At 41.3% G+C, this 23,682-nt stretch overlaps 1 protein-coding gene across 1 annotated transcript; it reads left to right on the top strand.

The window, feature by feature from the left end:
- The first annotated feature begins 14,183 nt into the window (after window positions 1–14,183).
- On the top strand, window positions 14,184–21,991 carry sall4 (spalt-like transcription factor 4). The gene is made up of 4 exons (XM_030421656.1): window positions 14,184–14,391; window positions 17,069–19,501; window positions 19,586–19,887; window positions 19,979–21,991. The coding sequence occupies exons 1-4, from the start codon at window positions 14,325–14,327 to the stop codon at window positions 20,411–20,413; spliced, it is 3,237 nt and encodes a 1,078-aa protein (XP_030277516.1). The 5' UTR covers window positions 14,184–14,324; the 3' UTR covers window positions 20,414–21,991.
- Window positions 21,992–23,682: the final 1,691 nt, after the last annotated feature.

Raw genomic sequence — 23,682 nt, forward strand, 5'->3', positions numbered from 1 at the left:
CTTTCTTTAACTGGAAATGTGCTAAAACATAAAAACTACACAACTCGAGAAGTTTCAGAATCCTCACTGGATTGGTAATCCACGTTACGGTTTGTACATCTGCTAAAGTCTGCCTGTTTACTGTCCCCTGCAGGGCAACTACTCGGCACATGTGAGCACAGAGGCACACATGCGCCTGCTCTTCAAAAAACACTCACCCACACACATGTACATGCGCTCCACACGGCCGTCTCCACCCATTTTCATTCACAAAGAAAAAGCATGGTGAGGGGAGGGGGGGCGGAGCTGAAGCTGTACCCACGGTTGTTGCTCTGAGAGCACACCACGCGTCAGAGAAAGTCACTTATCGGTCAGAAAATGCACTAATGGTCCTCTGACATCCAAAATAATTGTTATATATATTAAAACTTCTCACCGGCGTGCTTACTATCGCAAGGTGTTTAGGAACTTTGCTCCACGCCGTTTTGACTTCACAGTTTGATTTGTGTGTGTTGCAAATGAGGCAGAGTTATGACGGGGGGGGGGGGATCCTTCACCTTCAGATTTTCTTTTTTTCTTCTTCTTCTTCTTCTTCTTAAGGTTAGAACACAAAGACCCCTCAGCTCTGGCCAGCCCACCCTGCAGATGGCTGGAGGATCAGAGGCTGTCAGCACGCTTAAACGAGCCAAGAGTCGAGGCTTCAGCCCTGCGGGGGAGGACAGAGCATGAATGGGGTATTTCCACCAACCTCTATAGCCCCCCACTGGGCATTTGTAAAATGATTTGTGGCAAATTTGTTTAATCAATATGGATGTGGGGGTGCGGATACCCTCCTCGGACACAAGTCTCCCCCCACCCCGACCCTCCCTTTTCTTTTTTCTCCCTGCCTGTAAATGCAGCACTGGTCACTGCGCTTTAGGGGAACTCAGGTTAATGTTTGCGTGAGGAGGCAAAACTAAGCGGATGCATACCTGAGAGAAAAATAACTCGGGGATCAGGAGAGCGCTTACCAAACTGCAAACAAGTCACACAAGGTTGGACGCTTCACAACATATTCATATTCCTGAAAGAGAGATCCGTCCTCTGCTGCACCTTTTTATTCATTTTTAATCTCACTTTCGCGACTGAATCCGAATCAGAATCTGCGTCGAGCCTGTGAAAAGAAATTATGACGAGTGCTGTGCAGATGCCCCTTGAGTGAATGTTTCATTTTGTGATTTTGAGCTTTAAGAAACCGTAGATAAAGGGTCATATTTTATAAACGTTACAAAGATTTTGTGTGCAAAGTCTTAATTTTTACTAGTTTCCAGACTTACAGCCAAGAGAGGAGCATTAGCTTGGAACGTCACCTGTGGATGTAGTGAGAAATTGCATTGAGCTACAGCTAAGTTAAAGTGTGCAAAGCTTTTTTCATGTTTTTCAAGTTGTCACCTTCTTTCTGTCCAGCACCTGCCTTCAACCTGCCTAATCTTTAATTCTGAGTTCTCTACAATTGTGGAAGTAATGTCATCTTGTTCTTTTGACTGACTAAGAGCTCGGTTTTTAGCTACAGCAAATTCACCAAATACAAAAAAATACACACCTTAGAAATAACTGTACATACCTATATATTCCACACAAACATATCTGTGTTACCTATTGAAATTAAGACATGCAAATCATATAAGTTGTAAAATATAATCAGTTGTTACCAGAGGTGGGAAGTAATACAAATACTTTCTGACTGTACTTACGTAGATTTTTTCACTTTTTACTTTTCCTCCCTACATCTTAACAAAAAACATCTGCACTTCCTCCTTCTTTCATTTTCAAACCAACCTCGTTACTTCAGTTTTAATGCATTTAAGGGGAATTATTATGTATACTGTATATATATATATATTATCATTGCACGCCGCCCTTCCCAACTTCACAAGACTTATCACTTATCACGCACGGCAGGCGAAGCGAGGCGGAAACGGACAGAGAGGGCGACTCGAACGGTTTCCACTTTAAGTTCAACACTTTAACATGTGAGGTTCAGAAATGGCCTTAAAAGGGATACTTTTGTACTTTTATACATCTCAGAGCCTTTCTTACTTCTACTTTCTCCAAGAATGTGTGTATTTTTGCCACCTCTGTTTATCACAGACTAAACCACCACATATGACTTGACATATATTGACATATGTTTATACATCAACCACTCAGTTGTTGCTAATCCGTCTTTACTTTTACGTTAAGTGAGCTGTGATTGATTAGAACAGTTCTTCCACCGCTGCTTCTCTTTTGAGAGTGATATCATGAACGTTTCAGTGTTTGAGCTTTGCACTGACGCTGTTCGTGAAGTTAAGTTGAGGCGGGGTGTGGGGGGGGTGGGCTGTAAAAATGACACACTCTTAATATGTTGTGCGTGAATCTAATTGGCACGCTTAAATCCTTCCTCCGTCCTGTAGGAAAGCAGCAGCCGCCTTTCTTTTTGTGCGGTGAGCACGGTGGCTTTGCGGACAGGCAGGTGGCTTCAATCCAATTCTACCGTGGCTGCTGTCCACGAGGAATCAAAGGACAAAGGCACTACAGGGTTTTCTCCTTTTTTTTTTTTGTCGAGCCTGTGATTTACAGTTGTGCCTCTCATAAAGTGAACCCACCCTCTCTCTCTCTCTCTCTCTCACATACACTCACTTTTTCCCGTCAGAGAGGACAGTGGAGCTGCTGTGATCTTCACCTCTATTCATCAGTTATTTTAGGTCAGACAGCAACAATCTGTGATCATCTACAACCTTGAATATCTCAGTTATGTATTGATTTGTTGTCTTTTATGTTCGCTGGTACCTGACTCTGTTGATTCACCTGTTGCGCTTACGTCCTCATACGTTTTTGGCAATAAAAGCAGAAAAAATAGGGGGCAGAAGAATGCCCCAGAAGCACACATATTCTACCTCCGCATACCTTTCTGGTTGCTACGCGCTGTTATTATTTACAGCCCGTCCAGCTGGATGTTTCTGGTCTCATCCTCTGGAATTTCTTCCTTTTTTTTTTTTTCATTAGATACCCTGCGCAAGCACATAAGAACTTTTATCACACACTTCTTCTTTAACTCCATTGAGCTGGATTACCTCAACGCGCCCTCGCATGTCTCTTCTTTTTTTTTTTTCTCTCTCTCTCTCTTTTTTTTTTTTATTTCTCACTTCCTACCAAAACAGTGCGACTGCAGCTTACTGCATCACAGTTCCTGCACAGATGTAGGCAGAATTCCTAATTTCATTCTCATTCTCTCAGCCTGTCAGTTTTGAAAGGGGGAAGCAGGACAGAAAATAATCGGCAGAACATCCCCATAAGTCTGAATGTGGGGGCAGCAGATGTGGGTGTGGAGGGGGTTGCCACTGGGCCTCCCCAAGGCCCATCTGACCATTGTTCGGCGTAGAAGCCATTTCTGTGGTTGCTATAACAACCATAATACACTCTTATCCATGTCCTTGTGCTCATGGTAGAATGAGCGCTGATTCTTTGAACTTTATTGACGAGAAGAGGCGCTCACACACTCAAACGTTCCCTTTTTTTTCAAATCGGAATTTTTGCTCAATATCATACGTTGCGGGAACAAGAAACTCATCTGACTGAGAATGTGAACTGATTGTAGGAGCCAGGGAGTGGATATTGTTGAATACAGTAGGCAGAGGCTGTGTGGGGATTAAGAGTTTCTTTCAGCAGGTCACAGAAGGCAGTCCGAGGTCCGTGGCTGTCTTTGTCAATGGCCGCTGTAAACCTACATTGAAGAGCCTGAAAACCCACCAGGTGTCTTATAGTCTCTGAGCCCCACGAGAACGACCACATTCACTGTCAAGTGCTTTAATGCAGCGTGTTTCTTTTGTGCTCAGGAAGTTTTTCACCCTTCAGCAACCCAGGGGCACTTAAAGAGCTTTTTGCTAATGCTAAATTAAGCCTTAAAGAGTTGCTTTAAAAGAAAAGAGCCATTAAGGGTCAAATTGATGACATTTTTATGTAGACAAATCAGGTTTTTTTTTAAAACATAATACATCTAAGGAGCCTTTTGAAAGGTGCAGAAAAGGAAGGAAAGTCATATATGTTTCGCTTTTCCTTAAAAACACATTATAATTGTGATTTTGAATCAATAATTAAATGTTTTTCAGGTTCAAAATTATTATTTTGTTTATCTCCACGTAGTCTAACGCTGTTGGTATCACATTTTATCTGTGTCTCGTCAGCGATCAACGGTCTTGGTAATTGACAGTTTGTGGAAAAAAAACGAGGCTGATCTCTTCAGTTTGCACCCAGCATTATCGTTAACATCAGCTATTGTTAGCAACATTAATGGCTGTTGGCTGAAAGTTAAAATCTAAAATGCTTTGCTGCTAAAAAAAAGAGAAAAAACAACAGTGTGCAGGTCATGAAACACGGCAATGCGTAAGCTTTTACAAACAATGCGACCTCGATAAGATGGATCAATACTCCGGCGACGCTCTCATTGCCTCATTGCGAGCGCAGACGCCGTGTGCACAGGTTTGTGGGTGTGTCAGCGTGAGATCATGTTAACATGGGCGTGTTAAAAGCATCAATGTTTCAGCAGCTCCGTACTTTACTCTGGTCACTTCGCCATCTGGCTGCACTTTCCACAAAACTTAATCCATCAGCGGGAATGAGAGTAACATGTGTCCTCCTGCACCGTAAACCAACATTTGGTTTAACGAAACCGGTTCATTCATTCACAAAGTTGACTTAGTTGACTCTTGCTGAAGTTGTCTTGTGGATGTAATCTGCAAGAAATCCCATCTGCTGCTACAGAGTCAACATTCAGTAGAAATTTACATATTCTTAGTTTCATGTTGATGCTTTTTCAACTTTTTCCACTTGCTTCCGATTGACTTTTTTGCCCCTCAACTGAATTTAACACCCAAACAGGAGCCGGCAGTATGCTATTGTATAACTGGCGCATTCTCATAAGCTAATTAGAAGTGAGAGAGGACTGATATCCTGCAGGCCCTCTGCTCAGCACTTCCCACCCTGTAAATGTTTATGACCCAGGCCCAGATTGCATCTCAGATTTGAAGGATTGGCCCCCTGTTGACTCACAGCTTGATGGTGACTGCCCAGCTCTCCCTATCTCTTTGTTTATTGTGTTCTCAAATTCTTCAAGTTTGACCTCTCCATCTCCAAAGCTACACTTCATCTTCATCAACGTATAGAAATGTATGAATAAATAGCAGTTAAATACGACAAATGGGAAGTTTTCTCCTCTTAAATCGTCGTTTTAAAGAGCTAAATCTGTCTCGGTGCTTTACTTTCTCTCTCACGTGTGACTACAGACATCGTCATACGCTTCTTCTTCTTCTTCTTTTTCTTCTTTTTCTATGTGTGGCCAATTAGGGGAGAGAGTGAAAAGTGGACACAGTTGGGTTCTCTTCATACAGTGAGTCCTTGTTACCCCCCAACACTCTATTGTTTATTGATGGAGGCGGTTGTCATAGTCATGCAATAACAAAAGCCTGACTATTGGTGTGTTTACCTCTGCACAGGAACCACTGGGCAATTCTCCATTAAATTACAGCCATGTGTGGGCCACTGATCTCTCCCCTCACCCACCAGCCCCCTGCACCAGAGACACACACAAAAACACACACGGATCACACTCTCAGGCTTGAGCACAACACGTCACTTTAAACTTAGACCTTAAAAACACTCATGTCACCAACTCTGTGAGAACATTTAGTAAAACATGGCTTATAAACAGCGGTTACAATATTTTTTCTTTACTCTACATCTAAATTTGAAGTATTCAGGCAGAGGTTGTTTGCGGCACATAATTCCCTGCTGCCCCGACTCGCGGCCTCTCAGCTAACGGTGTGAAACAAATAAGCAGTCATGTTGTTATCTCAACAGACACAGATCCAGTTTAAAGCCAGAGTCGTTTATACTTCCTGTTTCACCCAGGTGTTACAACCATTTCCGGTGGAGCTCTTAACATGCAAATGGCCGTGTTGAGTTTGATTTTCCTATTTGTCAGATTGTGCTGCAGACACATTCTGTATTCAAGGACGCTCTCAGGGCAGACTGTAAGTAAGCAGTGTTGTAAAGAGTACGCAAAAGTCAAACTGGAGTGAAACTAAAAGGTATTCTGTTAAGTTTCTAAAGTCATTTCCTGCCAAACAAAATGTACTTAAGTATCAAAGTCAAAGTCAAAGTAAATTATACATGAATTTATACTGTGTACTATGGGTTGACTGATTATCAGCCCGGCAGACAATTGGATAGTTTTCTGATTATCTGAATCCTGTTTTTTCCCGGTGAACTCATTTCATTTCATTTTAAAATGTTCTTCTTCAGCTCTGATGCAGCATGTTATCTGTACCAAATGGGAAACTGTCATATAACCAACCAGCTTCAAAGACACGAAAAGAAGAAGAAGATCTGTAACGTCACTGGTCGTGTAGCGTAGTGGAGGAAATGATATAATGTTTACCTTCAAAATATGGTGGAGTCGAGGTGTGAAACAGAAAATGGAAATACTCAAGTAGAGTACCTCAAATTTGTGCAATAATTGGTTAAACATGCTTAGTTGAATTCCATCACTGGTTTGAAGACATGAAAACATTCTGCTTTGGATAAAAATTTCTGTCTGAAGTGGTTTTTATACAACAAAACGTAATATAATTTAAAATTACATCTACTTCTCCCTCCCTTCTCCCATGGTTATGATTATATTCTTTGTTTAAAGAGGGTTACTTTATTGTCAGTGTTTGTGGTCTGGAGGTTTCCACATCGCACATGTGTAACCTCTACTTCGCTTTTAAATGAGTGAAACAATCCTGCTCTTATAATCACATTTTAAAGGAAAAGTTCGATCAAAAATAAACTCGCCCTCATGCAGGACGAAAGTTGGGTGGAGTTTCACAGTCCACGAAACACTTCTGGAGCTTCACAGCAAAACAGCACTGCAGCATTCTGCTAAACAACTGAAGTAAATGGGGACTTGTATTAAAATTTGAAAAAAACAACAGGAAATAAAACATTAAATGGCGCCACACAGCTTGTCCAGCTTAACCTAAGTCTCGGGAAGCCCCAGAAATCCCATATTCATATGACACATGATCATTCAATGTAAGAACTTCCGACGGGGAGTGTGCTAATGCTTTTAGCTCAGCAGCTACAGTGAAGATTTTTGGCTTCACAAGTTGTTTGGAAGAACGCTGCGACACTGTTTTGCTGTGAAGCTCCAGAAATGTTTTGTGGACAACAAAACTTCACCCAGCTCTTGATCAGATATTGAATGAATTTTAATTGTTGGGGTGAACTTGTCCTTTAAACTTATACTGAACATTCCCCCTGAATAGCCAATTTAAATACATACCTATATAAATACACGCTGTGTCTACATATATACATGTTGTTGACCAGTTGGTGATTGTCGCATGCTGTATTACTCATATGTTTTTCAAAAGAGCAACATTCAATGGGTGAAAAAACAATATTGGTTCGACAATTGGTATCCAATACCTTTCACCCCGATGCCCTCTCGTCTCTATTCTAGGCTGATGTTACCAAACAAAAGAACTAAATACATGTGTTCATGAAAAGGAGGACATATGAAAGGGTGTTTGCCGATCAATAATGAAAACAGTCTGACACTATAGTAATTGCAGTGAGCCTCCTATACTTGTATTTGCTAGATAATGCCATGTTCAGATGATTGTACAATCGCTGAGAACAAAGGGTGGCGGGGAAAAATTTCTCTATAGTCTTAACAGAGCTGTCATAGAAAAGAGACGCATTGATCCCCCACGAGCCGAGCTTATGTTCTGATATGACTAATATGAATGGAAAAAAACGCAGGGCCGAGGTAGCCTAAGCAACAAAAGGTCACCTGGGCTGTTTTCATTTGTGTTTGACTATCCTCAGCATTACTTACCCTTTTCATGGGAATCAAGTCTTGCATGAAAAAGAAAAGAAAAAAACTTTTCCCTTTGTCCTTTGTGTGAGTTTAATGACCTTATTTATGACTACAAGGGAGGAAATGTTTCAAGGGGCACCTGAAGAAAACCAACAGAGGATAAAATAATAAAACAGGATATAGGAAATACACTCAGGGAGAAATCCTGATGTGACTGAGCGAAGAGCTGGTCAACCATTAAAGGACTTTTTTTGTGCTGTCCCACAGTTGAAGAGAGACACAACTGAAGGGGGTGAGAAATGAACCGCCTGGCTGTGTTTTCAGGTCTTTATGGAGGAAAATGCTGCTTTGTATTTGGGTTTTCTTCAGTTGGAAGTTAATTATTTGCAAATTATCACTTCTCAAAAGGGCAAGGAGCTCAGGATTGGGCTTAAACGTCCACAGAAAAGTGTTTCCTGGCACATTTTGACCACAACATTTAATTAGAAACTATTTGAATTCAAGTTTTTATCTCCAGAAATATTTCAGGATATAGAAAGAAACTCATTTTGTCATAATATGCTGTGTTTGGTATTGTTTTTGGGCCCCCACTCCTCCAGAAATGAGTAAATAAATTAGCACAAAAGCACAAAGTATGTCAGTATTTCATTTATTTATTTATTTATTTATTTATTTATTCAGATTCCCAGCTTCCACAAGGGAGTTACAAATCTAACTGGGGTCCTTGTCAACAAAAACATAATCACATGGCGGCCATTTTCCTCTTAGGCTCAGATGTTATATTGCCGTGGTCCATGTTTACCCGTCCTATACATGTAAGGTATCTGACAAATTATTATCCTTTCACCGGAATAAAAAGTAACTGAAAAGACAATGAAAAGGGAAAATCCAGAGGGATATCTGTCCATATTTCAAGGTATAACGACATATTTGATAAGCTAGCTAACATATTTGTTTGATAGTTTTACATTATGCCATAGGAAAGGCATAAATCAAAATAAATCAAGACACATTTTTTTAAGCCTAGCGGTTTAATCATACTGGAGGAAGTCAGGCAATAACATTAACTAGTAAACGGTTGGATGCTAACATTAGAAATTCCTTTATAAGTCCCGCAAACGGGGAAATTTGTGAATTGTGAATTAGATAATGGGTTATTAAATATGTTGCCTTGCCTTGAAATATGTCTAGATGTCCCTCTTGATTTTCTCTATCCATCATCTTTTCCTTTGGCGATCAATCAAGAAGTGGAGGATGAAGATTTTGTCAGATTCTCTACAACACAGAAACAGCTTATTATTATACCAGCATACGAGCTTTAGAGGAAAATGGCCGCAGTGTGAGTATTGTCTATGGTCTGTAAAAATCTGGAGGGATGTCTGGCAATATTTCAAGATAAAACAACATATCTGATAAACCCGATGGATGTAATCAAACGGTAACGTTGGCTAAGAAAGTAGCTGAATGCTAAAGTTAGCTAACAGGATATGAAATATGTTGTTTTACATTGACATATGGCCTAATTTTCAACATCCAGCAGCTGTACATCAGGAAGGTGTGAAATGATAACAATTTGTGAGTTTTTCTAAAGAGCAACATAACATTATCACAGCTTTTTGAGTTTTCCGCCCTGAGGAAAATGGCCGCCTTGTGAATATATTCCAATAACATCACAATTTAAGCAAAACACCAAAGAAGAGAAACACAACCAAGAACCCACAAAGACAAACACTTCCACAGAGGCTACATATGGCTTCCAGAAATAAACAAAAAATTAATGAATCACCACACAACAATCTCCTTCTCTGACAGGTCCATTTCCTGTGTGCTGTGAGGTTTCAGGTTTTCCACATCACAGCTGCATATTGGACCATGATTGGCTTTGCAAGATTGGTGTGACATCATTAAGGCGTGCTCGTGCCGACAGTAGTCTCAAACTAGAAAATACAGAATTCTGCACCGTGAAGGTCAAGTCTCCAATTGAAGTAACAATATGCAAAATCAGTTCTGTGCGGAGGAGTTATTCAAATTTAGATTTGCATAAAGATTAAATATTTCCTCTCATACAAACACACTGTTGATTAAAAAGCCAGCTCTTCTCATTAAAGCTGCGCTCCCCTTGACAGCAGCGCCGACTGTCACACTGATGTGAAACAGCTCATCGTTTCCCAGGTCTGAGCGCTCCTTTCATCTTTTACTGAGTCCTAAAAGACACATGTTCAATTCACAATTCCTCAGCAAAGTGTTGGGCTGTTATTGTTTGTCCGCTGCAAGGTCGTCGTAAAGCTCGGCAAATGACACATCTGAGAAACTGAACCATCTCCAAGCCTCCTCCTGTGTTAACTGAGAGGGGGATCGGGGTGGGGGGGGGTGGGGGGGGGAAAGGTCAGGATATAGAAAAAAAAAATGCTCAGTGAATAGTAATTGTCCCGAGGCTGTTTTTCAAAACCAGTGACCAGTGTAGATTCACCGTTGTCACATACATGACCCAGTCAAGGACACAGCGCGTTATGCTTTTCTGCACGGCTAAGAAACAACTATCAGTTTGACAAAAAAGAATGAGAAAGAAATCCAAGGATCCATCCGTCAATATGCTTTATTGCTTTTTTCACAGAAGGAGTACGAGAGCAGCGAGATAGATTTCTAGTCTTTCACATAATCACAGTTGCCATTGATTGTGTGTGTTTCAAGGTGAAAAAACAGGATGGTTTTCAGGTCGACTCGTCTTATATACCACCGCGGCGTTTTGTGGTCGAGATTTACTGTATAAGACTTATTGTTTAATTTCCAAGAAGGGTTCCCTCATGGAGCTGATGTCCCTCTGGTTCCCACAACTGCAGTTTTTTTTTTTTCTTTTTTTTTTCTTTTTCTTTTTTACGACTGCACACAGTTTGAGTTGTTTAGATTGAACGCAGAAGAAACAGCGTATTCAAGCATAGTTTCTTATTGGGGCAATAAACCGTCTAGACAGCACTCCCCTCTTTTTCACCTTCAGCCAGCCCCTTAAAGAGCATTTGTTTATCTGGATATATTGGCCTGTCTTTGTCTCGCACTTATCAGCTGTGCCGTTATATAACACATGCTGAGGCATTTTAGACTGAAATGGAGAGAAAAAAAAAAGAAAAGGCCAATGTCGATTATAGTTTATTTCAATTTAGGGCGGCTCGTCTGCGGCCCCCGTTTGAGTGAGCTTTACACGTAGAGATGTTGATTCTTGTGAATTACTTTTTCATGTATGCAGTCGTTTAACTGCCTTGAAGACATTTTACAAAGTGTCAAAAAACAAAACAAAACTCATGACTTCATTTTTAATCTTTGGGCCGTCAACAGATCCCCAGATAGTCTCCTAATTTGGGTTCTTTACTTTTATTTGTCTGTTTGCATGTGAATTGCCTCCAGATGTACAACACATAAGACATTCGCACTTTCTTTCATTCAGTCTTTTAGGGGTTAGTTTCAATTCTTTACGAGGTTCAAGTGTCCGTAAAATATTTAGCAACTGCCTCGTGTGTAATCTCCGCTAAACAAATACATTTCCCATAATTGCTGCTGCATTTACGGAAAGCTTTTGTCTGCATCTGTGAGTGGTTTACTCCCCGCGCACCCTTTTACACTCTTTTGACTCTACTTTATGCACAAATGTCACGTCCAGTCAAGTTTATTTACATGGTACATGCAATGCGACAATGTGCTTAAAGATACAAGTGAAAAGTGAAATAAACACCATGCATGACAACACTTAGGACAGGAAAACACATATAAAAATGTAAAATCGTGGATTAAAACACGATAAAAATGTGTGATGTTTCACGGTGTTCGCTCTGAAAGCCGGGAGGAGTTCCGAACTGTTTATGCGGCCGTGATTATTTTCCTTCCTCTCTTCCTCGACGTCTCTCGTACAGTCGATCTGTATTCTAAATAGATTTTCCCACACTTGGCTGATCTCGGCTGACCCCTGCGTGTCTGCTCAGCAGCACTTGTACACAGCTCGGTATGTGCTCGGTATGTCACTTTTCCAAATATAGATTACCGTCCGCATAAAGTAATCTGAGAATGAGTAAGTTACATGTGAGGCGAGTTGTGTGCCCCGTACAGACAAACTTTATATTATTATGGTTGGAAGATTTTTTGAAAATGGTGAACAGGTGATCCACACACCTGCCTACGCTACTTGTTTTGAGTTCTCTGTAACCACACAGGAGGTGATCGATGCTGTAATGGAGCTTCTCCTCTTGTGTAAAGTGTCTTCAGTGACTTGTGGTAAACATCCTGGAATGTTCTTATTGCTATCGCTGCACCAGCTTTGCCCGCAAGGTGAGTGTTACTGTGAAGCAGGACAAACAGGATTATTCCATTATTATCACCTTTACTCAATATATATATATATATGTATATTTTTTTTCACTGGCCTAATTCAAAATACTTTTGTTTCAGTCTGCAGCCAAAACATTTGATCACCGGTTTAAAAATCAACCAGTTGGTCTGACATAACAGTTCGTGTCCGTAAGTAGAAAAAAAAAAAAGGAGAAATAAACAGAACAAATCTGTGACAGTTTCAGCCTCATTAATAAATAATGCATCACTGCAGATGGAGAATGTCTCACAAGACCAAACACTACCAAGAAACTGCAAAAATGACAAATGTAAAAGGTCTGAACGTTCACAGCTGTGAAGTGATCTCCACCTTCAATACTGGAAGAGACGTTTTTGGAGGAGACACACTTGTACCTGGACAGGTTTGTGCATTTAAAAGTGAGTGAACAACAACATCCAGTCACAAAAACAACCACCGTGAACGCAATAAAGCGTGTGCGCCTGTGTTTCTGATTCATTATCATTTCACATCAGGCACCGCTTTCTTTCCTCTTTTTTTTTGCACAATTCATCCTTAACCTTCAAACATGTTTCTTTATGATGACAAGCCAAGGAGATGTCAGAACTTCCTTTAAAATGCCGTTGTCACTTTAGGTGAACTGTTAACCTTTAACCTTTTCTTGTACTTTGTATGTACGACTCAAAATGAGTTAAAGACACTGGGATACTTTACTGTTTCACTTGTTTGTTTGTTCTGTGACATATCTGATTTTTTTTCTTGCAATCACATTTCATTTGACTTTTATTGCACATCCACCCACATGCACATATAAGCACACATCCCTTACTAATTCTGAGTAGTGTAATTTTATCGTATATGTTGCATGCTTGCCGTGTTCATCATCGGTTATGTTGTTTATAGCTCAGCTTTTAAAATGTCTTGTTCTCGCCTGGGAGTTTGACACAACATCGTCTCACCGTACATGCCAGATTAAACATCTTAAATCTACAATATGTCTATGAATATACTCTGAAATATGTGTGTTTTTTTTTGTTTTTTTTTTACCTACATCATAAATCATCATGTCAGCCCTGAAAGAAGATGCAAACATCCATAACTGTACATTCCTGAGAAAAAGTGCTTCTACTTTTGGCTGTTTTTGTACCCTCACTACTAAAAAAAAAACAGTCATCCAAACATTATATGTGTATCCCAGCAATCTATAAATGCCTCAGGGAGAACATTATGGTGATTCCATATATGTGTGTATATTACCCTCACTACAGACGCGCCACATGTCCAGGAGCATATGAGGATCTAAAAATATGATTAGTTTCCTGGAAAGTGTTGGTCAGCATGTCGACGGAAAGGGACTCCACACACACATACATCACTAAAAGTGAGTGAGGGATGCTGGGAGTGATTCACTGAAGTATGTTTATTCTGTGACATATCTGAATTTTTATTTTTTTCGTGAATATTTTAGGTCCCTTACATTTCAATTGATTTGTTTCGCATATATCCACGCGCCTTTACGCATCCATACCCAACATGTGCCTTTGGCACCAGCGTGTGTGTGCGCGGGTGTGTGTGTGCGGATCTGACAGGGATCTGAAAGCAAATATAAGTACGCAAAGTTGCTGTTTACGCACTTCCAGGTTTTTTTTTTTTTTTTAAACGCATCCAAATTCGACATCCTGGTGTTCGGAGCTAAACGCGCCACAGGTGATAAGTTTAAGATAATGTCGCTTGACTCACCGTCTGCTCGGTGACAATGTGTGTATGCGTATATATAAATATATATATTTTCTCCTCATGAACAAGGAAAAAGAGCGATGAGTTGGGTGTTATTAACCCTGCCTCCATCCTGCAGTCCATCCACTCGCAGGGCTCCTCCCGCCCCCTCCTGCCACTCCGCTGCGCTCATCAATAGGGAGCGCATTTGAATAATGTGTGAGCGCTTGGACTGGAGCCAATCAGCTGTCAGAGCACCGTGATAAATCGCAATGCATTATTGATAATAATAATTACGTTGACATGCGCATTTCTACTTGAGGGGGCTAATTTTCCCCGCAGCCCGAAAGAATTCGCTGAAGAAGGAGAGGAAAATTGTTTGCAACTCTTTTCGCTCCTGATGGTTGCACCATGTCGCGGCGTAAGCAAGCCAAACCGCAGCACATCGACTCCGACGAGCCTGCCTCGATAGGAAATGGTAAGTTTTACGCACAAGATATGAGAGTTGGCTTACTTAAAAGAAAAAAAAAAGAAAAAGAAACTAGTAGCCCCCGCCATGCCTAACCAACGACATTTTATGTGAAAAGTTTTGGGGGCTGCTGTTTTTTTTTTTTATTATTACATTGTTCCTCTCGCACTTTGACCTGTTGCTGTCCGGGTTTTCTTTCAAAGTTTGGCGCAGAGACACGTTCAGAAATGATTTTTAACACAATACAGGTGTTCTGCGAGGTCGGCTGTTTTTTAAAGTGCCTCACTGTACGCTGGTTTTAAACTTCACATCTCTCTCGTGATTTTGAAAAAGGTCAAAGGATAAAGTGACCGAGTCGCATCTTTTCGTGTGAAACTTCTTAAATGTTTAACCAGCTGAGGAAATTGCTACTAATTGGAGAACTTTGAGGTTTTATTCAGTCGTTACTTCGTGTGGAAACATCAGAATCCCCTTTTTTGGAGCTTTTGTTGGTGGGGGGGTTCCTTGAAGCGTGTGTGGCAACCTGTGGATTGTTTGATACACCGTAGACTTTGTGGCAAAGAATGACTTTCGTGGATCTTTTCATCTTGTGTTTCATTCAGATGCGAGCTAACAAGGTCTCGTTTATCATGACGCATCACTTTTATGTGATTGCAAACGCGAGTGGCTACTTTCTTGATTGAATTTCGGACGATTATTGTCGCAGTTGCCATTGATTGATTCTTTCTGTATCTAATGTGACCATGTATTTTATTTGGTTGTTGCTGTTTCTGGTGGGATTTTGTTGGCTAGTGTGCGCCAAAGGTGAGCTTTTTCTCTTCTTTTTTTTAAAAACAAAGGTGCCCAGAAAACTGCATGAAATGTGACACTGGAGTAAGCTGACCTGAAGGCAATAAATCCCCCAGTTTAATGCATGACTGTTTCCTTTCGTACATATGTGGAGAGGTGGGGGATGGAGCAGTGGCCTTTTTTGTGGAGACTGGGGTGGGGGTGCGTTTTGGTGTTGCCATATGCAGCTCCGGCGCTGGCGCAGACCTCACCTTGTGATTTTGTGAACTTTGCCATTTTTTTTTTTTTTGGTTTAAAGGGGCGCTTTGTAGAGCCGCGGTGCACTCTGATGTCTATCTGTTATGACTTTTTGTTTGGGGACTGATCAAAGATTGTAGTTGTGCCACACAGGGCCCGTGGAGCGAATGTTTAGTCTGACCTCGTGTCATGTACCCCTCTAAAGGTGATCACACACAGGTCATGCGCCGTCAAGTGGTAAACTGGAGCGTTGCCTGCACATTTTCCCCCTTCACAACCGACAAATGGGACAATATTAGAAGATCAGAAGTGAAATAATCCTTTAGTTACTCGTTGTGTGCATCGATGTAACCGTATTGAGAAACGAGCACCAGTGTTGTGTTGTGCGTAAAGCCGCTTGGCAGGACCTTGCTTGGGCTTCTCTCCTACATTTTGTTGGTAATGTCGCTTGCAACTTTTTTTTTTTTTTTTTTTTTGTGACACCGCTTCAATGCCTCCTGGTGAGCAATTAACAAGTCCAACAGTTTCCTCGGGCAAATGCAAACAGGTGGTCTACCCCCTTTCTGTGAGGCATTAGCATTTAACAATACACCCAGTTGTGAAATGGCCTCTTGGTTAGCAGACAAATTAAAATGCACACAGGAGCACTTATCAGGCTTTCACAGGCTGTGAAAATGCTTGAAGGTAATCAACATTGGATTGCCCCCCTTTTTTTCTGTCCTTTTTTTGTCCTTTCAGCCCATCCTTGCATACTAAATGTAGTTCTATAGAGACTTCATTGCTTATTTTGGAACCTAGAGTCCTCCTTTTTTATACTGGATTTTACGTTTGCTCAACATGTGGTGGAAACGGATCTGCTTTTTTTTGCAAGACCATGGTGGCATATTTCAGAAGCACAGTAATCTAATGCCCATGACTCTTTGTCTCTTTCTGGACATTTGTTCTGGGTAATGTCAAAGGTAGATGATTGCCCTCTGCTGGCCTTGTGGACTACAGCCAAATTCAGAGCCCTCAACAACAAGAGAGGAGCAACATTTTCCAATGAACGTGACAAACAAAAGCCACAAACATTGCCAATAAATTGTAAAGCATAGAAGCAAAAGTGAACATAAGCATCACAGAGTCAAAATACAGAAGAATATACAAAGAGGCACTGTGTAGTTTTGAAGGAGAAATTGAAACTTAACATTTTGATATTGACAATATCAATGAATACTGATGATACAAACTCAAATGTTTGTATTTTAACTGAAGAAACATGGAAAATAAGGTCCCCAGAAGACTGTTTTTGAAGCTAGAAAGTGGCAGGGTCGCCAAATATTAAGTAAAAGTAAAACCGTATGAAGCGGTGTTCTAAGGTCAGTTTGATTGAAGAAAACAGGTTCATAAATTGAGTTTGCATATAAAAATCAGTCAATGAAGATCTTTCTCTTCTGATTTTAAGTTGTTATCCTGCATTTTGAGATGGTGTCTTATTCTTTGTTGCCACAATTTAACACTTCTTGAAATATGACCAGTAAAAAATGTTTTCTTTATTTGCAAGTCTGTTAAAGTATTATCATAGAAATGTATTTATTTGGTTCAAACTAATTCTATCAGACAGATATTGCTATAATTGTACAAAGAGCATTATATTAAACCCTGTATCCTCTCATTTTAGGGATTCTTCGCGATGATCAAGCGGAGGAGGCTGGAAATGAAATGAAGAGGTTCCGAATGGACGAGACCAAGATCTGCAACAAGTGCTGTGCCGAGTTCTTTGATGAAGCAGAGTTTCTTGAGCATGAGAAAAATTGCACTAAAAGTCAGAAAGTGGTCATCATGAAAGAAGGAGATGGAAATGAAGTGCCTGAGGAATATTCACAAGGCTCTCCTGATGGCCTCATGAGTGACCACGATGACAGCCAGTCCAGCAGTCATTCGCTATCAAATGTCAATGCAGAGGAAGACTCCAGCATGAACACAGAAGACATGGGCCAACATGATCAGGACGAGAGCCCTGAGATGACTTTTCATCCCCTATCCAAACTCCAAGATTCAAATGTCACACTTGAAGCCATGGCAGACACTAAAGTGGCTGTCTCCCAACATTCTTCAAATAATAAATCTCTGACCTCATCACAGGAAACCATGCTGGCCATCCCAATGATCTTGGAACAGTTGGTGTGCCTCCAGCAACAGCAACTTCAGCAAATCCAGCTCACAGAACAGATCAGAATCCAAGTAGCCATGATGACTCCACAGGGTCTCCAGTCATCGGTAGGGGCTGTAATGGACCCTCTGAAAGCTCTTGGTGCACATCTCTCTCAACAGCTGTCTGCAGCAGCAGCACTGATCGGAAAAAGGACCGGCAGTGAGAACCTTTCTATAGAGACGATGAAGCAAGGTAAACTACCTCTCCCCAGTGGCGTCCCTGCTTCTTTACCTGGAGGAGTGGGTTCAATCACCTCTAAAACTGACATTTTGAAAGGTATTCCGGATCTGGCCAGCCGTCTACCAGCACTCCTGCCACAGTCCCCAGGCATCCTTGGTTTCCCTGGCACATTCAATGGTATCCAAGCAGGGATTGAGTCCTCTAAAAAAGTAAAGTCGAAGATGCTGTCTCTCCCTCCAGAGACAAAGAATGGTGATTCATTGTACAAGCATAAGTGCAAGTACTGTGGAAAGACCTTTGGCAATGACAGTGCCCTCCAAATTCACTTGCGTTCTCACACCGGCGAGAGGCCTTTCAAGTGTAACATTTGTGGAAATCGCTTCACAACCAAAGGAAACCTAAAAGTGCATTTCCAGAGGCATAGAGACAAGTACCCTAACATCACCATGAACCCACATCCTGTGCCAGAGCACCTTGACAATATTCCCACCAGCAGTGGCATTCCCTTCGGCATGTCTGTGCCCTTTGACGAGTCAAATATGACTGAAATTAAGCCATTGATGAGTCATCCTGCTGCTGGGTTCCACCCGTCATCCATGCCAGGATTGAAGTCATTTGACACCTTTGCAGAAAGCCCGTTTTCCCAGAGACCTTCCCCATCAACAAGTGACAGCTCCCCATCTGTTTCCTTGAATGTATTTGGTCCGGAGACCGGACTGGATCCGACTCCGAAGGATACTAAAGAACAGCTCGGGGCTCTGCATCAAATGAATGGTAGCGGCCACCCAGGAGAACAAAGCTCTGGTACTGCAAAACTTCAGCAAATGGTTGATGGCCTGGATAAGAAAACCAACGACCCTAATGAGTGTGTAATCTGCCATAGGGTGCTCAGTTGCCAGAGCTCACTCAAAATGCATTATCGCACACACACGGGGGAGAGGCCCTACAAGTGCAAAATCTGCGGCCGAGCATTCTCCACCAAGGGCAACCTCAAGGCCCATTATGGGGTGCACAGGGCCAACACTCCTCTTAAAATGCAGCACTCATGTCCCATCTGTCAGAAAAAGTTCACAAACGCTGTGGTCCTGCAGCAACACATACGCATGCACATGGGTGGACAGATCCCCAACACGCCAATGCCAGAAAACCAGTTTGAAGCAGCAGAAGCAATGGAGTCATCTCTACCAGAGGACACACCTATTAATACCAGTGGTTTTGAAGGAAGCATGGAGGAACCCAAGCCAGAGCTGAACTCCCACAAGCCAAACGAGACCCCAGAATCTCTCCCACCTCCTCCTGAGGAACAACCACAGCAGCACATTGCCCCTGCTATGTTTTCCAGCCTTGATGTTTTGAAGAATCTCACCTCTGCTCTTGCACTGAAACGACAGAGTAGCACCGCATCGGAAAGCGAGGGAACATCCAAAGAATCCCCATCAGCTCCCAGAGAGCAGGAATATCAGAATGGCCGCAGTCCTGCCATTTCTGACTCTGCCATGTCCTTTAACTCCGTGTCGCCAGTGAACAACACTGGCAGTTGCAAGTCTCCTGAGTCTGCTGTTGATGAGTATGCCCGCAGTGTGTCAAAACCAGAGTCTGATGGTAGTGCTCAAGGTGGCACAGAGTCCGGTGGAGCCCTTGACCTCACAGCATCCAGCAGCTTCACCCCCAAAGCAATTAAAGAGGAACCCTGCATTCCCTTCACGAACGGAGACTATAGTGAGTTTAGTAGTTAAGAAAAGTTCCTTAGAGGCTGCCTCGTTGAGTGCTTTGATCTAATTTTGTACTTCCTTGTCTCAACAGTTCCTAGTCACATGCCTTTCATGAGGATGCCATCAAGTCTGGCCAGTCTGGAGATGAAGATTCCTCCAGAGAATCCTTTGGGCCATCATGGTTTGTTCAGCTCCCATATGCCTCAGGGAACAGCCATGCCCTCCATCTCAACGGCACCGCGACGATCAACCAAACAGCACGTATGCCATACCTGTTGCAAGAACTTCTCATCTGCCAGCGCCTTGCAGATCCATGAGCGCACTCATACAGGGGAGAAGCCTTTTGCCTGCAACATCTGTGGCAGGGCCTTCACCACAAAGGGAAATCTAAAGGCAAGTCACCTTTGTCTGACAGAGTGCTGAAAAGACCATTTCATATGTCAAGCATTTGATGGGATTGTAATTGACTGTATCTTTTCTTTAGGTGCATATCGGCACTCACATGTGGAACAACTCATCACGGCGCGGCCAGCGTCTGTCTCTGGATAACCCCATGGCGCTGATGGCGATGAGCTCTGAGGCAAAGATGTTGCCAGAAATTATGCAGGTCCCCAAAGAACTGGCTGCCCCACAAATGAACTTTGACCCATCTCTGTGGAACCAGTATGCTGCCGCCTTCAGTGGTGGCCTGACCATGAAGACCAATGAAATATCGGTCATCCAGGGTGGTGGCATCCCTCTCCCTGGGAGCCCTGCTGGTGGGCCTCTGATTGGATCCACTGGAGGCCTCATGAAGATGGATGGTTCGCACTCTGGCTTGCCTGCCTCTGTTGCTGAAATTGAGAAGAACAGCTCAGACAGTGTGCCAAAATCCCAGTTCCCACATTTCATGGAGGAGGGTAAAATTGCAGTTAATTAGGCTTTTTAGCCATCAGTCAGTTTTTTGAATGTCTCCTTTTTGAATGAGGTACAATCAACATTCAGAGAAAACTTTGTAGGATTCTGGGTAGATCATTTGAATTTTTCCAGTAACTTCATTGCAGCTATCTTCCCTCCTGATCCGCACGACTCTCAAGTGTTATTTTTAGTTGAACTTGATATAACTACTGTAGTTGTATTTTATTTTATATAAATATATATATGCGGGTATTTTTTATTTTTTCCTTCCTGTGCGTTCTTTTTTGTTTTGCTGTCTATCCAGAAGTTTGAATGTATAACTTACTTGAAACTGCTTTAATTCAGACCGTCTCTTTGATACTTACTGAAGGATTCTTGACTTTAATAGGAAAAGTTTCAGGGCACGACTTTTTAAGGACACAATGTCTCAGTGTTCAGAAATAACGGTGTAGTTAACCGTACGTATCTATAATGACTACTTTCCTCTCCTATTGTGTGCCATAGGTTTTATGACATTGTACATTTTTTGTAGTGGTAAATGTCATTAGCGTGTGTCATTTTTTTGAAGGGGCCTTTGACCAGATTGACAGGTTATTCCAGTGTATTGTCTATCACATCAAGGTGCGACAGTTCAGTCACCAGTTTTGGATAATGTTGATTATGAAGTAGGCATTTATCTTTGCTGCATAGGTGCTAAGATACAGTTGTTGATGACTCCAACCTTTTGCCAAGTGCCTAACCCAAGTTGTACATGTTGCTGTTGTCTGTCACTGCGCCATAAGGTTATGAAGGCTCTGTTAGACTGATAAACTAGTGTTTTGTACTGTGTAGTGTTACATGCATTTCATATTTTCATCAGATTTCAAAATCCCACTTGTACATCTGCAGAGTCCAATTTAGTTGGCTGAGGTCTGAAGGCTTTTATATGCTTAATGTTCTCATGCCTGCACTTTATTTCAGGTTGTAGTTACATTTACATTTTATAGTTGCATTTCACTGCTTTTTTATTGTGGTGGCTGAACAGGGAAAGGGCAAAACAACAATTTTGTTAACTTTTCCTTTTATGTGATTTTTGTTTCAAACAACCATTTAGATTAATTGTCATACTGTTTGTTTTTCTTCTAGGTTATCCTATCATCTTGTAGCATCATTAATTTATTTATACTTCACAAAATGCTTGAGTTTAGGGGGTAAGTTCTACCTCGTTTAGATTTTAGTTGTCCTCTACCTCCCCTACTCTCAACGCAAACGCTCTGTACATTTTCCGATACATTCTCAAGTATGCGCTATGATTTTTCATTCTCAACCTGCTGAGTTGAACAGTAATGAATGTATCACTGGACACTTTACACAACTCAGAATGGTCCGAGTACTTTGTAGGCCCCTGCTGTACATTCCTTATCGATATGCATTTGCCAAGTTGTGCCTTTCTTTAGCAAACCATGTCAAAACTGCTTTCAAGTTGTCTCTACAATTCAAGTAATGTTGGAGCCAATTTGGCCTGTTTACAATGTAAATGTGTTTTCTTTTGTTTTTCAAATGTTTCCTTCACCTAAATGTTTTCTGATTTTGAAAAATAAAATCAGGGTGACTTTTTCAACATGTTTCCCTGTAATTACTTCACCACAGATGACATTGTTACTCAAACTTACAGGCGCTACCAGCCCATGCAAGTTTTGAACGCACATAAAATCCCTCATTTACATCAATTCACCTTCAGATGTCTCGAGTGAAGATTCTTTCTGCCGTCGTGACCCACCGGTAGCCATTAATCCCTTGCCATTTTGCATCCCCAATGGAAGAACTATTTGCATCCACAAATGAAGAGAGCGCTCTAATCATGTGTGTCCACGATCAATTTTACATCAACTACACAGTGGCTCTTTCTGTCACAATTTTGACACAATACTTTGCACAACAGGCATCACAGGGCACTTAAATTAGTAGTAGGGAATCAGAAATACGGGAGCATGTGTACTGCCTTACAACAGCTGTAAAGTAAATGCAACCCTAATCTTAATGTTCAGATTTAATAAAGTTGTGTGAGTTCTTATGGAGAATACAACAGAAAGTATAAATCCAACAGCATACAAAGTTAAACAATCATGAATTAAATTGATATATTTTTTGTAGGGAAAATAGGAATGCAAATAGTTGTAACTTATTGTTGTGGCTCGCCTCAAATCATGATAACAAATACAGCTGTGGTCATAGTTGTCGCATACATTATACAAATAGTGCGTTTTTGCTACAGTAGTTTTACCACAACCTTCCTCTTCCCATTTCCCGTACTTAATATTTCTTACACCTGTTTAATATATGATGTTGAAATGTACACCTCTGCTTCTCTGGTAAAAAAAAAAATACACCATTATGTATAAAAATTCTGCTTCAGAGTTAAGGCTTTCATTATGTAGACCATTTAAGTAAAAGTACATATGTGAGTTGTACTAGCATAACAATTGGACGGCGTAATTAGATTATTTAATTCAGTTAATAAACTGTAAACAGATACCCAGTGATGGTCAACCCTTTTAGTTTATTTTGACTTATTTTGTCAGATTATACTTTTTCTCTGGATTGTGTGGCCTGCATGTCCAGACTAAGCTTGACTGATAATATTTCGCTTCCTTCTTAGTTTGGCTGTGGGACAAACTGCGCGTGTACCACTTTTATTAACTGGTGACCTGAACTCTCAGCGTATCTTTGCACAAACCAGCCTCAGTGGCTGAAAACACGTGGATTTAATGCATCATATTCTACACTGATCATGTCTGTTTCACGTGAAATCAAGCTGCTGTAGCTGTTAAATAAATGTATAAAGTATGAAGTAACATGAATAGCCATACTCAAGTAAAGTACTAGTACTTCAAAATGTTACATAAGCGCAATACTTAAATGTACTTGTTATGGTATTTTCAACTGCTCCTCAGTAGCTTTCCCCAAACAGCACCATAAATAAAGGGTTGACCAATATGGCATTTTCTGGGCCAAAACCGATAACGATTATTAGAAATGAAGGAGACTGAGTATGAAAACTGAGGTTCTGTGTGTGTGGGAGGGACATTGTGTGAGAGGATGTTGCCTCAGAGCCAAAGCAGCACATTTTTTAATTAGTTTACTCTGTCGGCAATCTGACAGAATTATCACCAATACTGATAATCAGGGGAAAAAATGCTGATTATCTGCCAACTAAATCGCTGATAATTGCTCTACCCCTGCTATAAAGACTTTGGTTGACAGGTATCTTGAAGATCACATCCTCCTCTGTTGCCTCTGATATATGCAGAA

This window comes from Sparus aurata, chromosome 7 (assembly GCF_900880675.1).
Source record: "Sparus aurata chromosome 7, fSpaAur1.1, whole genome shotgun sequence".
Lineage (NCBI taxonomy): Eukaryota > Metazoa > Chordata > Actinopteri > Spariformes > Sparidae > Sparus > Sparus aurata.

Coding starts and splice junctions, on each gene's coding strand:
- sall4 (XM_030421656.1), top strand. CDS start 14,325: ATGTCGCGGCGTAAGCAAGCCAAACCGCAGCACATCGACTCCGACGAG. Junction 14,392..17,068: donor GCCTGCCTCGATAGGAAATG/GTAAGTTTTACG, acceptor CTCTCATTTTAG/GGATTCTTCGCGATGATCAA. Junction 19,888..19,978: donor CCACAAAGGGAAATCTAAAG/GCAAGTCACCTT, acceptor TCTTTTCTTTAG/GTGCATATCGGCACTCACAT.